At 44.7% G+C, this 14,437-nt stretch overlaps 1 protein-coding gene across 1 annotated transcript; it reads right to left on the bottom strand.

Annotated features, from left to right (window-relative positions):
* Nucleotides 1-1,627: 1,627 nt before the first annotated feature.
* LOC147882935 (subtilisin-like protease SBT5.3) lies at nucleotides 1,628-6,529 on the bottom strand. Its single transcript, XM_087400592.1, has 11 exons — nucleotides 6,346-6,529; nucleotides 6,154-6,251; nucleotides 5,521-5,618; nucleotides 5,235-5,402; nucleotides 4,972-5,083; nucleotides 4,186-4,726; nucleotides 3,982-4,076; nucleotides 3,651-3,896; nucleotides 3,393-3,510; nucleotides 2,736-2,949; nucleotides 1,628-2,565 (listed from the first exon to the last, which is right to left on the bottom strand). The coding sequence occupies exons 1-11, from the start codon at nucleotides 6,439-6,441 to the stop codon at nucleotides 2,024-2,026; spliced, it is 2,328 nt and encodes a 775-aa protein (XP_087256718.1). The 5' UTR covers nucleotides 6,442-6,529; the 3' UTR covers nucleotides 1,628-2,023.
* Nucleotides 6,530-14,437: the final 7,908 nt, after the last annotated feature.

Raw genomic sequence — 14,437 nt, 5'->3', positions numbered from 1 at the left:
AAAGCGTTGGTTTGGGATGATCTGCATAGTGCAAGGACTATGTACAAGAAAGGCATAAGGACTCAGATACAAGTGTGGGAGCAAAGCAAAGTGGAGTGGACATCTGTGTGATCTCTGAAAGATCAGTATGGGCTATCTGATAGGGTGGCTGCTTGATTGAATGAGGCATTGGTCAGTATCCCTAAGGGCAGGTTGACGATTATTGGGTTCCATATATGGCTTGGAGAGGTAATTAGTGAATGTGGGATCGCTATAGGAGCCTTATAGTTGAGCAGTTTCTGATTCCGAAGTTGAATGAAAAGTGAAAATTGAGAAGATCGAGCAAATGGTGGAAGAAAAGGTTCATGATATTTGGAAAGGAGGTATGATGGGGAAGGCAAGTTTCCTTGCTTGGAAGGTTACTCATAACTGGTTGCCTCTCAAAGGCGAGATGGGGAAGTGGTCAAAAGTCAATCTTGAGTCAATCCTTTTTGTCCTCAGTGTGAGAGATGGGTTGAAGATACGATGCACTCGGGAACGATGCACTCGGGATGGGGTTGCCCAGTGTCTACCTGTGGCTATGCATTGCTTCGACAGTTTAGGAAGGTGGGGTTGATGGATTGATAGTTTAGGAAGGTGGGGTTGATGAAGTAAGATGTGCAAGTATGGCCCGAATGTTCAAACAACACTATCGATATCGATATGAATGCAACCAAAAAGGAATAAAATGCCTAAATAGTTTTCCACGGAATACAAAGGGTTTGTATCAGTTTTATGAGGTTAACCATTGGTTTGTGAATGGTTTTCTTTTCCTAGAGGCAGGTTAAGCCTATATATACCACTCTCACAAGAAGATGTCTGGGATGAAGATTGAGGCACTTTGATCCCCTTGACCTTGCCGAGGGCCCCGGGAGGCATCCTTTGAAAAACTATTTTATCCTCAAGAAGAAAAGGGATTTGAACCCTAATCCTTTGGTCTTTGGATGGAGAGGTTTTATGTTCATAATGATGCTAGTAGTTTTGGGTGATGTTGAGAGTCTTTGGATGGGGACGTTTTGTGGAGCTTTTGTGTTCGTAATGAGGCTCGTAGTTTTGGGTGATGTTGAGGTTCTGTCATTTACTTTGGAAGCATGCATTTATTTGAGTTGGTGGCCTATTGTCAATTTGGGTTGTGAGAACTCATTTGGTCTTTAGTAAGGGTGTTGGAATGGGGTTTAGTGAGAATACTGTGGGAAGTTTGGCAAAGAGTGTGTCGGCTGATATGACAAAGTTAGTAAGCAAAAGGGGCCCCCTAGTGGGTATGTATCTGTCTAATCGCACAATGGTTTTGTAAAGACGTGTGTGGGTTTGAGTTGGGCTGGCATTAGCCATAGGCAGTTTGCCCCATGTAGCTGGCCATAATTTTATTTTCTATGTAATAAAAGTAGGAACTTTTTGGTGGGGAAAACTAAATATTTACACATTAGCGAAAAGAAATTCCTTGGTTATGGATTACGTGTTGCTCCATGCTTTGCCCTTACGATTATATCCTTTACTGAAAGGGGTACGAGTAAGCAACAACTTTTGTCAAGATATTAAAACAATAATTTTAATATACCTCCTTATTGGCATGGCCTCATCCCTAATAAAATGTAAATCCCTACAAATGAAAGGTTTTGGAGACATCTAGAGATGAGTATGTGAGACTTGAGAAATGAGCCATGGATGGAATACATGTGAGTGATGAAGAGAACGTGTAACAACAACATCACAAACATTTTTATGTGCACGCATGACTTCTCGAATGTCTGTATGGGTAAGGGGATGGTAACACAACTAGCATTTTGCATTGCAAAAGGAGGTTGGACAAGTTGAAGTGCCATGGTTGGTAACACAAGCAAGAGTGCTATTTTGGGATGAAAATTCTCTAAGGGAGGCCTCCACGTTTTGATGAAGAACGAGGGACAATAATAAAGCTATTACAACCAAGCAAGTTGCAAAAGAATTAATGGAGCCCTCTCTCTGGCCTTTCAATGAAGAGGATGGAGTTATAGATAGCCGAGGGCTATGATGTTGCGTTCACCGCAATGGGGCTCCTCACGCGGTGCTTGCCGTCCGTCCACGTGAAATGCCCGAATACGTACTTCCCCTCTGACTCTCTCTTCACGATCACCTCCACCTTGAATTGATGCTTCTCCCCCGAAGACTTGAACACTAGCTTCGATGGAATCACCTTCACTTCTATCCCCGGTGGAGGCCTTACCACCACTGCATAACTACTACTACCTCCCACATTCGTCACTGTTCGGATAACTGTTCTCTTCCCGGTCAGCTTGGAGAGAGAGATGGATGGGTAGTTGAGATCCGCGACTGTGGGCGGATCGCTGGGGCACGTGGAGCTGTTCATCCCCGTGATGTTGCTCAATGCGGATTGGTTGTAGTGGAGGCTGCACAGAAAGAGGAAGTAATCCTGCGAGGACGCCTCGTACAACAACCCGGGATCAGCGGCAGCGTTAGGATTGATGTGGCCACCACCGTAGTTGAACGGGGTCCCTGGATCTAGCGAGCCGTTCACGATCGCCTCTTTCAAATTATCGTAGTGCGTAGCTGCAGGCAAGTAGGCACAAGGTGAGTGGAAGTTGAAGTTCAATTAGTTGGAGCGTCAGCTTTGCAGCCGTATTCAATTGAATGGCGACACAAGACGGACTCTGCAGGCTGCAGCACGTGGGATGCGGGGCCCAGGCCCCAGTGGCAAATCTGAACCATGAGATGTGTACCTGATGTCATTATTGCGGATTTAATGGCAGATGCACTCCAGTTGGGATGAAGAGCTCGCAAAAGCGCAGCAACGCCTGCCGTGTGAGGGCAGGACATGGAAGTGCCTGAGATGACATTGTATTTCACGACGCGGTGGTCAGTTGCAGAGGCCGTCGGAGGAGAAGCGAGAGTCCAAGCTGCGAGGATGTTTAGGCCAGGAGCGGTGATGTCAGGCTGCGAGAGAGACGAAAATTGGAATGGATCAATAATCAATGAGCAGTGAACTTGTGAAGAACCAATCACAAGGTCCGTGATTAGGCGATATTAGTTAGAGGATTGCAGGTTCCGAGTGCGAACGAGATGCAACATGTCAAATAATGCTTGGCACTTCAGCAGTGAATTGAATACCACACGATCACAACATGCACAATCTGTATCTGTATGAGTTTTATTATGCTCATCGCGCTCCTGAATTTGCCATTGCGGCTTCTTTATGTTCGGGCATAACCTCTGAGCTGTAATTCTTTTTTTTTGCGTAAGAAAGGGAATTGTATTAGATCAAGAAAAGAAGGCACAATTTTTATGTGAAACCTTTCGTCCCCGTTAGTGGAGCTTCCAATACGGTTTTTAGCAAATCAGCAGTCAAACTGACGCGAACGGCAGAAACGGAGCATCACCTTGAGTATGTCAGGAGTAAGGGTATTGGGACCCTGAGACGAGAAAGACGCCATCTGGGGCGCTGGTGTTGCATTTAGAACAGTCCTAGGGTATGTGATGAAGGCCGAAGCAGCAGATCTAGATTGGGAACGTGGAAAGCAAGAAAGAAGAAATGCGAGATTCAGGAAGACAAGTCACAATTGGAGGCTGGAGACAAGGTAAATGAAAAGTGAATGAGGAACCTCTGGTTGCCATTAAGAGATTTGGTTTTACTTGACCTAGTTGCGTTGATGTACGCGGCGATGGCAGAGGCATCTGCTGCATTGACTTGCGTTGCCGGGAGCACGTGCGGATCGGAGACAATTTCGTCGGCGTCGGAGGGCTGGTTGAGCAAGATCATGCCTGCCCCGCCTACCTCTTTCACCACCGCCCCCTTCTCCACGCGGGGGTTGATTCCTCTCCAGCACGCCACGATTTTCCCCTTGGTCTTCTCCGGATCTAAGGAGCCCGGGAAGCATCGCTCGCTGCCGCCATCAACCACAACGACGACAATCAACGTATGAATCGAATTCCGTTCACTCAGCCGAAAGTTTTTGGGCAGTCAGATACCTGGCCGAAACATTTGCATCTGCAGCTTTCACGTGAATGCTTGATACCAGGGGATACATTCTCGGCTCCAGCTTGTATTCTGAGAGGCTCGCGCCCTGTACCCATGCACATATCAACAACGTCAAGAAATAGCACAATCGCGAAGATAAAAGATGCGCCATTTGGATTCTGCAGCAAGCGGAGCTAGAATTGAATGTAACCCACGATGTGTGTGGTATTATCTCCAAGAGCAGCAGCAGCCGGGAACTTTCTGTCGATGCTGCTAGCGGCCACCGTGAGGATCCAAGGAGCCACATTTGAGACGGTAGCAGGGTTTGGGCCATCGTTCCCGGCAGAGCAAACAACCACCTTGCCCTTGGCCACTGCATGGAAACTCCCGATGGCAATGGCATCTGCAAAATAGTCTGCAAGGGGCGGACTTGAGCCCAGTGACAGAGAGAAGACATCAACGCCATCTTCAATGCCAGCATCAAAAGCTGCAAGTATGTCAGCATCATAGCAACCGCTCGGCCAGCACACCTTGTACATCGCCAATCTAGACAGCGGAGCCATTCCCTTGGCTGTTCCGTAGGCAAACCCGAATATATTCACGTCGGGAACTACACTACCCCCTGCTGTGGAGGAGGTGTGCGATCCATGGCCTTCTTTGTCTCTCGCAGATAAGAATTCGCCCGTAGACGTCAGATTCAATGGCCCGTTCGCTGCCTCGTAGCCTTTCACGAAGTAGCGCGCACCTATCAGCTTCCTAGGAATACGCATTCAACGAATGGGTGAGTACAACATTGCATCAATGTGAAAGAGTTTCGATGTCAAGTAAGCGTTTGTATTGTTCATACCTGTTCTTCCATCTATAGATATATCATAGTCTTCATAGTCTATCATAGAACATATATATACTATATTATATCATAGAACAATGCATCGATGTATCATGTGAAGATTGTACACTCTTCCACGGCTCCAACTCCAACACAACCTAGAAATGCGTACCTGTTGCAGTTAGCCGACGTGAAGTTTGTTCCGTTCTCGCAAATGCCTTTCCATCTTGTAGGAATAGGACCTATCCCAGCGTCTTTGAAGCTCTCGGATTCAGGCCAGATTCCTGCGAGACGTAGTGGCCCATCCTATCAATTCCTCGCTTCCAAATGACACATGGGCAGATTCCTCGTGCTGCTCACTGCTCTCTGTTCAGCTTGCAACCATGGAAACGGATCCCTCGTGATACATCTATGACTATTCATGAGCGGTATTACCTGTATCCATCAATCCAATGATGACATCTTGTCCATAATTAGCTTTCTTCCAAAGAGAATAGTCGGGCGTCTCTCCCGACTCTTGTGCTAGGCCTAGAAACTCCCACGAACGAGTTGTATGGAGGCTGTGCACTCTGTTTGGAAAAACCGAGAGCACGTCCGGCATTGCTGCAATAATGGACATGTAGTCAACGTAGGCAACCTGCAACTAGACTCCAGTCCGTTCGCCTTTCACGGTAAGACCTTGCATCATCGAATTAGATCGCGTAAGATGAAGAGAAAGTACCGGAGAGAGCAGAAACGTGATGAGTCTCCAGCATGGCTGCGAAGCCGTTGATGGAATGCTTGTAACTGTAAAGAAGTGAGTGCTGTGCTGCTTCATGGCTGCCCAGGAGAGAGAGAAAAAATTTAGCGTGAAAATTTCAGTTTGAGCAAGTCCACGTAAGTGATCTACCTCTCGGTATCGCTTTCTCTCGTCTCCCTCCCCAAGCTATATCTTCAGAAAACGCAAATAGAGTTCCGGCTGGATAGATATATGACCCCAGAGAAACATACATTCCTCTAGCTAAAGATCTAGTCCCATTCTTTCCGAACTTCTAAGTGCAAGGGAACAGGGAAAAACGCGTATGTATCAAATCCAATGTTAGAAGACAGCTCTATCTCTGAAACCGTTTGCAACTTCGTCGGAGTGCAATGCAATGAGCTTGAAGAAATTTAGTCATTCAACGGTTGAGGACTCCCGTTGTTTAAAGCACCTTAATCTGGCTGAGGAATGACTGCTCTAGCAACTTTTGAGTGTGTTTCTGTTAGGTGAAATTAGCATGACGGGAGTTATTCCAGCTGAAGGCTACGAGATGAACAAAAATATGAGCAGGAAGAAAGAAGGCATCTATAAGTAAATTAAGGCGGGGAAGCGAACCTGCCCCAGAGGGAGACGAGTAGCTGCTGGTGAGCTGTGAAGGCGCTGGAGGGATCGAGGACCCCGTCTGTGTGGCTACCCAGGTAAACAATGTACGACTGCAGAGGGAGGAGGGAGCAACAGTGCATGAGATGAAGAAAGGACGAGGAGGAGGGAGGGGGAGGGGAGGAGGCGAAGAGTAAAAGGAGATACCTGGCGAGCTGCACCGGGAGCTGGGGAAGGAGTAGCCAAAGCGATGAGGAGGAGGAGGAGGAGGAGGCAGAGGAGGATGTAGCGGTGGAGATCCATAGCACAGGAGGAAGGAGGCGGAGGAGGAAGGAAAGGAATTTAGAAGAAGAAACTGGGATCGATGGTAATCCAACGCATCCAAACGAAGGTGAGGGTAAACCAACGTATGTATGAATACATATATAATTATTATAATATACATTTGGACGTGGAGACGATTCTAATAACCCCACCCCCCTCGGGCCTCCTTCCCTTGTTTGTGACCACTTGATTGCTTATGGGATCGATCTCGATTCTGGATTCTGTACCTCCCCACTGCCCCCAATTACTATGGCTTTTCAAAGTGGACCTTCATTATTGCTCCCTTTTCATGCCTCTCACTCATGTGTCACCATGATGGCACTCTTGTGTCACCATGAGAGCCATACAATCATACCCTTGGCCCATTGGCTAGCCCTAAGATTTGACTTATAAAAGTCAATTTTTAGCCACTTTAGCAATTAACAACAATGCTCTAATACACTTTTTGGAACTCCAAGTATTAAAAGTGTTTTTAGAAAAAATCTAAATAGGTCCCCATAACATTGAAAAATTACAATTAATTTGTTCACCGCTCGAGGGCAAATAGGCTAAAGGTAAGGTGAAGCATAATTAATGAAATACTAGCCTATTGCCCGAGGCTAGGTCTTGAGAATTCGACTATCGCTTCAGAATGTTTTGCACCCACCGCAGCTATAAAGAGGAGGGGAGGAGGCCACAACTAGCAGGCTACAAAGCTAGAGGAGAGGAGGCGAGAGTGAGCTAAAGTGGAGGAGTAGAGCAAGCTAGAGAGCTAGATGATAGGAGGTGGGAGCGAGCTAGATGAGTGGAGGCCCCCTGGCTAGAGAGGAGGCAGCAACCAGAGAGCAGAGTTTAATTTTCGATATGGTAATTCATCACGGGGGCATGAGAGAGTGAATAGGCATGACTAATTAATTGATTTTACTTTTACAGAGTGAATAGTTTTTATTTAAACATCTAAATACCCAAGTTTTCAAATAAAATAGATACATTCTATCTCTTAAAATTAAAGGCAACCGCAAATCCCAACTCAAATTTCTCAATTTCAATCGAAAAAAATAGACTTTTTCAAGGAGATCTCCCAAAAAAACATTGTCCTTAACACACCCCCTCTTGAATTTCATAAGTAGAGGGTGCATGTATAATATATCTTTTGAAATTTTCTAGTGCATATGACGCAACTAAACTAAGAATATCATATTAGTAAGGTGCATGTGTGAGAACACAATGACTATACAACTAAGGTATTGACTCTTAACAATAGGATCCAAGCAATGGGGCACAATTGAACTGACCAATGATGTCTTGAGGATTGGTCTAGTGATTCAAACTAGTGGTAAGAACTTACGATATGTCAAATGGGATCGCACCATCCATCAAGTTTTTATGTTTTCTATGAAGCATGGGAAAGACCGGGCTTAGAAGGAGGAAGAAATTAGATTTATAACAAATGTAGTGTGGCATATATCTCTAAAATGTATAAGAGATGAAAGGGCCTCATGTTCTTACCTTCAAATTTGTATGATCAGAAATTGGAATCTGATCCATACAATTGGGTGATGGCTATACATCACTTAAACTATCTTAAGCGCTTATCTACAAGTGTGCATGATCAAAATGTGGAGGTTGATCAATGTCTACCATCAAGAGACTCTACCCATGAGTACAGGGATATGTTTCATTATGGAAGGCTACTGAATGTGGAAATAAGGAATAAGAATTTGTGAGCATCCATTGCGTAATCCATCGATGCTCTGTTGCATCCGATTTTCGAGACTCATAATCCACCGAGTGCCCATCTTGCATGAGCACCCAGCCCAGAGCAAGGTCTGATGCATCTATGTGAATTTCAAATGGCTTGCAAAACTCTAAGAGTTTCAACATAAGGGACGAGATCATGATCTTCTTCATCTTGCCAAATGCCTTACTGCATTCATGATTCCAATCGAACTTCTCCTCCTTTTGTAGTAGATCATTTAGAGGAGCTACCACTTAGCTGTATTCTTTTACGAATCTTCGATTGAAGTTATGGAATCCCAAGAAGCTTCATACTCCACGTACTATTCTTAACGACTCCCATTCTTTAACTGCCTCAATTTTGGATGGGTCCATTCTTTTCCCACCACCAACCCCAAGAAGTCTATCTCACTGACCCCAAACTCGCACTTCTCATGCTTGGTGAATAGGTTGTGCTCCCAATGTTTGGTAAACACCTTTTGCAGATGTTCTATCATTTTGCTGAAAATCAAGGTGATCCATCAAGTCATCCAATAGTGGCATTAGATACTTGTTCTTAATTGTGATTTTGTTGAGAGCTCTATAGTCAACACATAATCTAGAACTTCCATCTTTTTTTGTCACGAACAAGACTAGAGCCCCATATGGTGATTTACTTGGTTTGATGAATCCACTCTCAACTAGCTCACTGAGTTGCCTCTTCAACTCCTTTAGTTGTGCATCGTTCATTTGGTATGGCACCTTTGTTGGTGGTGTGCTACTTGGAATCAACTCAATTCTATGGGTGACATGCCTCTGCGGTGGCAATCCTTTAGGAAGTTCTTTTGGCATCACATTGCCAAATTTTTCCAAGATTATATCTAATCCATTGGATTTCTCTGGGCTCACCCGTTGACTAGCCCTAGATGCATTAATGAATGCTACCTTTGCCATGGTCATGCTCCACCATATGTATCATCAGTAAGTGCACTTTAGCACCTTGTTTGACTTCCTTGTTCAGTTGTTTTACACTTATCAGTTTGTGAGAAGCCTTACTTATTACTCGAGTGCCTAAGTTCTGAGCCACCACTGGTCTTTTTCCATCATTGAGAAGACTCTTGGCATCCTTGGTGGGTGATACACTTGATCTGACACACTTCACTTGGACTCTGTGTCCCTGCATGTCTAAGATCAAGGAATCCACTCCCTTTCCCATCATTGCAATCACATACGTGTCCCACCATTTGATTCCATATATTTTCTCATTCGAATCCATGGGGACTACCAAGATGTGCATCTTTGCTGTCCATTCCCCAATCTGGCATGAGACATTCCATGCTATCTTAACATAGTCTTGTATCTATTAAATTAGTCGTTCTAATATTTAGGTGTTTGGTTGTTTTTTGGGTGATCACGTTGTGTGTGGCCCACGAGTCAATCATTACCCTTTGAGGGATGTCATTCATTTGTCCATTGACATAGATGTTGGGAATACCTAAACAAATGTATTGATCGAGGAGGGGACCGCAATACAAGAAAGCTCCAAGGGTAGCTCAAGTTGATGGCTCGTGGAGATGCACACTGCCATAATGAACCAAGGGAAGGCACCAAAGGACCCAATAGCACTGACGGTGCCACACAATGTGGTGGACAGTGGAAAGTTCAAGCCATAGTTGCCAGACAAGTACACCGGGCAACGTTACTGGGTGGTTGCTCAAAAGTGGATTCATGATATGGAGGACTTCTTCACCATGGCGAGTGTACCAGAAGATGAACATGTCATGGTGGCAACCAATCAATTGGCAGGCGATGCTTGCACTTGATTTGCCTTTGAAGAAGTGAGGGGGAATGCTCGAGATTTTAAGGAATTGAAGGAGAAGTTGACGGCATACTTTATACCTGCCAATGAAAAGTTCAAGCTTCGTGACAAGCGGCGTGCCCTATGCCACGTAGACTGTGGCTTATCAAACTACATCAACCGCTATCATATTCTCATGCTCCAGATACTAGAGATGCACGAATATGACAAGCTCCATGGGTTTCTCTATGGACTTCAAAGCTAGGTCTAAAGGGAAATAAAGAAATAGGAGCCCGAGGATTACACACATGCCTTGGAGATCGCAGAGAGGTTGATCGATATCAGGGGTGTGTCGGCACCAAATAGTGGTGGACACTGGAATAGGAACAACGGATACAATCAGCACCACAGAGGTGGGCTGTCAGGAAGGCCAAGCAGTGGCCAAGTAAGTAACGGTAACTGGTCCAAGTTTGGATCCAACTCCTTAGGCACTAAGGGAAACGGGGAAAAGGTCACACTTGATGGCAACATGGCATGAATTCCCAAAGTGCCAAAAGGAGGCTATTATGAATGCAGGTAGGATCATTACCTGTGAGACTACCCGAGAAAGGCCGAATCTACTAAGTCATCACGGATGATGGCTATGCATGCACATGCGAGGGTGAACACGGTCCGTTGCACCATGTTGAGGGCAGCGGTCCTGAAGCTGCCAAAGATGCAAGTGCACAAGGCTCAGGTGCAGGTGCCATAGGAAGACACGATTCTAGAGGTGGAGCCGTATGATTTGGAAAGTCCACAGTACAGAAGCCGGAGCAGTGATGATGGAATGTCAAATGGTGACCCAGAAGAGTCTGTGTCCTCAGAAGAAGGGTCTTCCAATTGTTCCTCCAAAAAAAGGGGGAGCAAAGGCTCATGCTCCAAAAGGATGACTCGGGTGATCCCATCCAGTGGGATCGACTAAGCTGTCACATACATTCTTACACACAAGATAGCTGGCCCCATAGGTACAAAAGGTAACGCCGAGTTTGCACTTAAGGTGAGAACTCTAGCTTAGTGAGGTGTGCTCGGTTAGAGGGTGTGTTGTAGTTGGGTTACCAAGGGCAGTAGTTGATAGTGATGGTCCCGATGCCTTGTAAATATTGCAACTTTGTTGTTATTAGTGTGTGTTGAGTTGTAAATATAAGTGTGGTCTAAGTCATTGTACCGTTGAAGTATACTTCAACTCTTTTTGGGTGGTGGAGAGTATATGGGAGGTGCTGTCCTCAACCATAGCGCTTGAGACCAATGCATTGTGCCATTTTCTAATACAAACAAGCTTTCATTGTCCATGCTCTCTCTAGTGATCTTGTGCTAGGGCTCTCACACACGAGGTGGGTTGAGCACATGATAAAGTGAGGGGGATTGGGGTGAACATCCAAGTAGGTGCCTAGGTGCCTGTGTTCCTGGGTGCAAGATGCGGCGCACATGACATGACGAGCTCGCGACCTCGGCGAAAGAGGGGACTGCATACGTTTTTGGTCATCACTTTTGCATCTGGACTTGGATTGGGACAAAATCTATGCTAGTGTGCAAGCATGATGAGTACTTTGTGTTCAAGCATTTGGATCAAACGGCTCGGTCCTCATAGGCTTCTAGAAACTTGGTGCAACATTTGGGTTGCGAGGACCTAGTCATATAGGCTAGTCCTTGGCTAGATGGGGAGTCAGCCCATGAGGGAGTTCTGCTAGGGTTCCCAATCCCTCAAAAATCTTGGGGCTCAGTGTGACAGGACATCAGGGCATCACTCAGGTTTGTGACCCCTCTTACTCATAGCGAGGTGCACTCGAGACGGGATTTGGAGGCTTGCATTCGGGGCTAAGGTGAGATCCTAGGATTTCGGCTATCTTGCGAAACCGGCACCTTACACTTGGTATCAAAGCTAGTTCTGGGCAACAGTCGATGAGGAGTCGGGAGTCTTAGAATGCTAGGTTGATCCTTGCATGAGTGGCATTGCAGAGGCACAAGCTCCTCACTAGCGTGGGGCAATAGAAAAGGATGCCGAAGAACTGCCATGCCAAACGGGAGCCAGAGGAACCTCCAGAAGAGCACTAAGACATGGTGATGGATGACATCGATGTGGAGGGGGTCACATAAAAGGACCAGAATAAGAGTAAAGTCAAAATGGAGGAGGGAGTACCTGAGCCCAAACTGATGGATAAGGGCAAGGGGAAAACTAACGATGAGGGTAACTCAACCACAATTTGCAATTACTCAACTAGACTATTTGAGTGATGGATGCATGGGAACTCAAGAAGCTGAATGCTTCAAACTAAAGTATATTGAGCTAGGAACATCATATCAAGATGCTATAAAAAGAAAAATGTATCTCTCTTTCTAATATACAAGATGAGTACAAGAACAACTGCAAACTAGGAGATAAGCCTCAATGGGGAGGCTTATAACTTTATAGAAGCAAGGGTTTGTGCCTTGGTAGAAGCAAGGGCTTATACTTTCCCTAGAAATTATGAAGAACCATGGGGCTGGCCTTGATACCATGTTGAGGAAGCTCTGAGAAAGTAGGGGAGAGAGGAGATATGTAGTTGTACACTACTTGTATAACAAACAAGATGATGAATAAGTACTTCTTTACCTCTTAGGATTAGGGCTAAGGACTCGCTAGGGATTATCCCTTCTCCTTATAGTCCTCTCTAGAATAGCACAATTTTCAATTAATAGGGCACACTTAGTGGAGGCAATGTTTTAAGTTTATCTAGGAAATTAAAGTTCTTTACAAACATGGGGCTTTGATGTGGATAATATTTCATCATGAAAGTGAAGGTAAACTTGACAGTTTCCAATAGGAGGTTGGGTGCATTTTACAAAGGTTGTTGTCCGAGTACCCGAGAGGACATCTTTACATATTTATGGTTTTCCCTCCAACATCAAAATCTTAGAAAGTGGTTAGAGCTTACACTACTGTCATTCAAGATGGCTAGAATTCATGTCTTACTTGATGTCAACGATATTTCAGACGTAAAAAGGGATGTTCTATGTGCAATAGTACTTTGGATTTTATGGCTTGCTAGAGATTTCAATTTAATGATGACCTTGTTTACCTTCTCAACTATGTTTTTTTAAAATAGGATGTGAGGATTACAGGAGAGGAATTATAGTAGAGTACCACTTGGGTCTAGCAACTCATGGAAAATTAGTATGCTTTCTTAGCGGATGCCTATTATTTTTTCAAGAGGCTTCCATAAACTTGCATGATCAGCAATATTTGATATTTTCCCACTGGATGTCGGATATGTTGGTGCAATTTTTGCAGCCAAGTTCTCATGATACATAGAGAAGGTCATGCTATTCAAATGCATCTTATTTTCTTCTACTAGGTAGATGCATTTTGGTTGGCATTAGTTTCATTCACTACCTTTTGTGTCATATGTTTCTCTTTTGTAGTCATATATATTTGTTGATATTGTATAATTTACAACGCATTTTTTCTTGCAAAAAAGAAAGGAAGATCCTAAGCTAGCCCTTGTTGTGCATCATTAAAGGTTGTTAACTCTATGTGAACATGGACTCAGGTAGTACATAATTTGTGTAGAGTAGTGGCAAAGCACCGCTTGTACTTTCATGAGCCTAGGAATAATCTCTCAGAAATCTCTCCTAGGAATCCTATGTGTGATTCCTATATACACATCCTACATGTGATTCTACATGCAAGTTCTAGATGCAATTCCTACATTCACATCCTACACATGAATCCTACATGTAAGTTCTAGATGCAAGTTCTACATGCCATTCCTATGTGCGCATCATAGATGTAATTCCTACATGTAGAGAGAGAAAGTCCTACAATTCCTACATGCAGAGAGAGAAGATCTCCAACTTGTATAAATATCTTATGAGGGAATAAACCCTGCACTCTTTGGGGCACTGTTTTCAATTCTCCAGTGTCCATGCTCCCTTGTACTCTCATGTCCAATAGCATGTCCTACCCTTATCTCCTACTCCCCCTTCCTCTAACCTTGCAACACCTCCCCCTCTTCTCCTCCAATCCCCTTTCTCTCCCCCAACCCCTATGCTCTTACACCTTCTTCCCCCCCCACTCCTACTCTTCTCCTAAACACGTACTCTCCTAGATTAGTTCCTTAACCCTTGTCCTTCAAGATCTGAGGGAGATGAGTTCTCCACCATGCACTCTATGGTTTTATAACAAGAAGGGAAGCTATGCATGTACATAAGTAGAGGTTTTAATCTTCTTTAGTCACCATTTTTTCTAGTAGTGAACTCTATAGGGCCAAGAATGATCGCTTGTTAGCAAAGGATTGGAATACATAATGCCACATGATCTTCTCATCATAGCCTTGCTATGCAATGCAATTGTAGTGTCATGGGGAGGAGGTGGGTCATTTTTAATAAGGGCAAGGTGGGAGGACATATGGGACCCATTCACGGGTGATTGGCTATCTCCCTTACAGGCTGGGGCTAAATTTATGC

This window comes from Dipteris shenzhenensis, chromosome 29, assembly GCF_047967505.1.
Source record: "Dipteris shenzhenensis isolate YYH24624 ecotype China chromosome 29, Dip_SZ_1.0, whole genome shotgun sequence".
NCBI lineage: Eukaryota > Viridiplantae > Streptophyta > Polypodiopsida > Gleicheniales > Dipteridaceae > Dipteris > Dipteris shenzhenensis.
The sequence above is the reverse complement of the archived record's forward strand: the minus strand, read 5'-3'. Positions and strand labels throughout refer to the sequence as shown.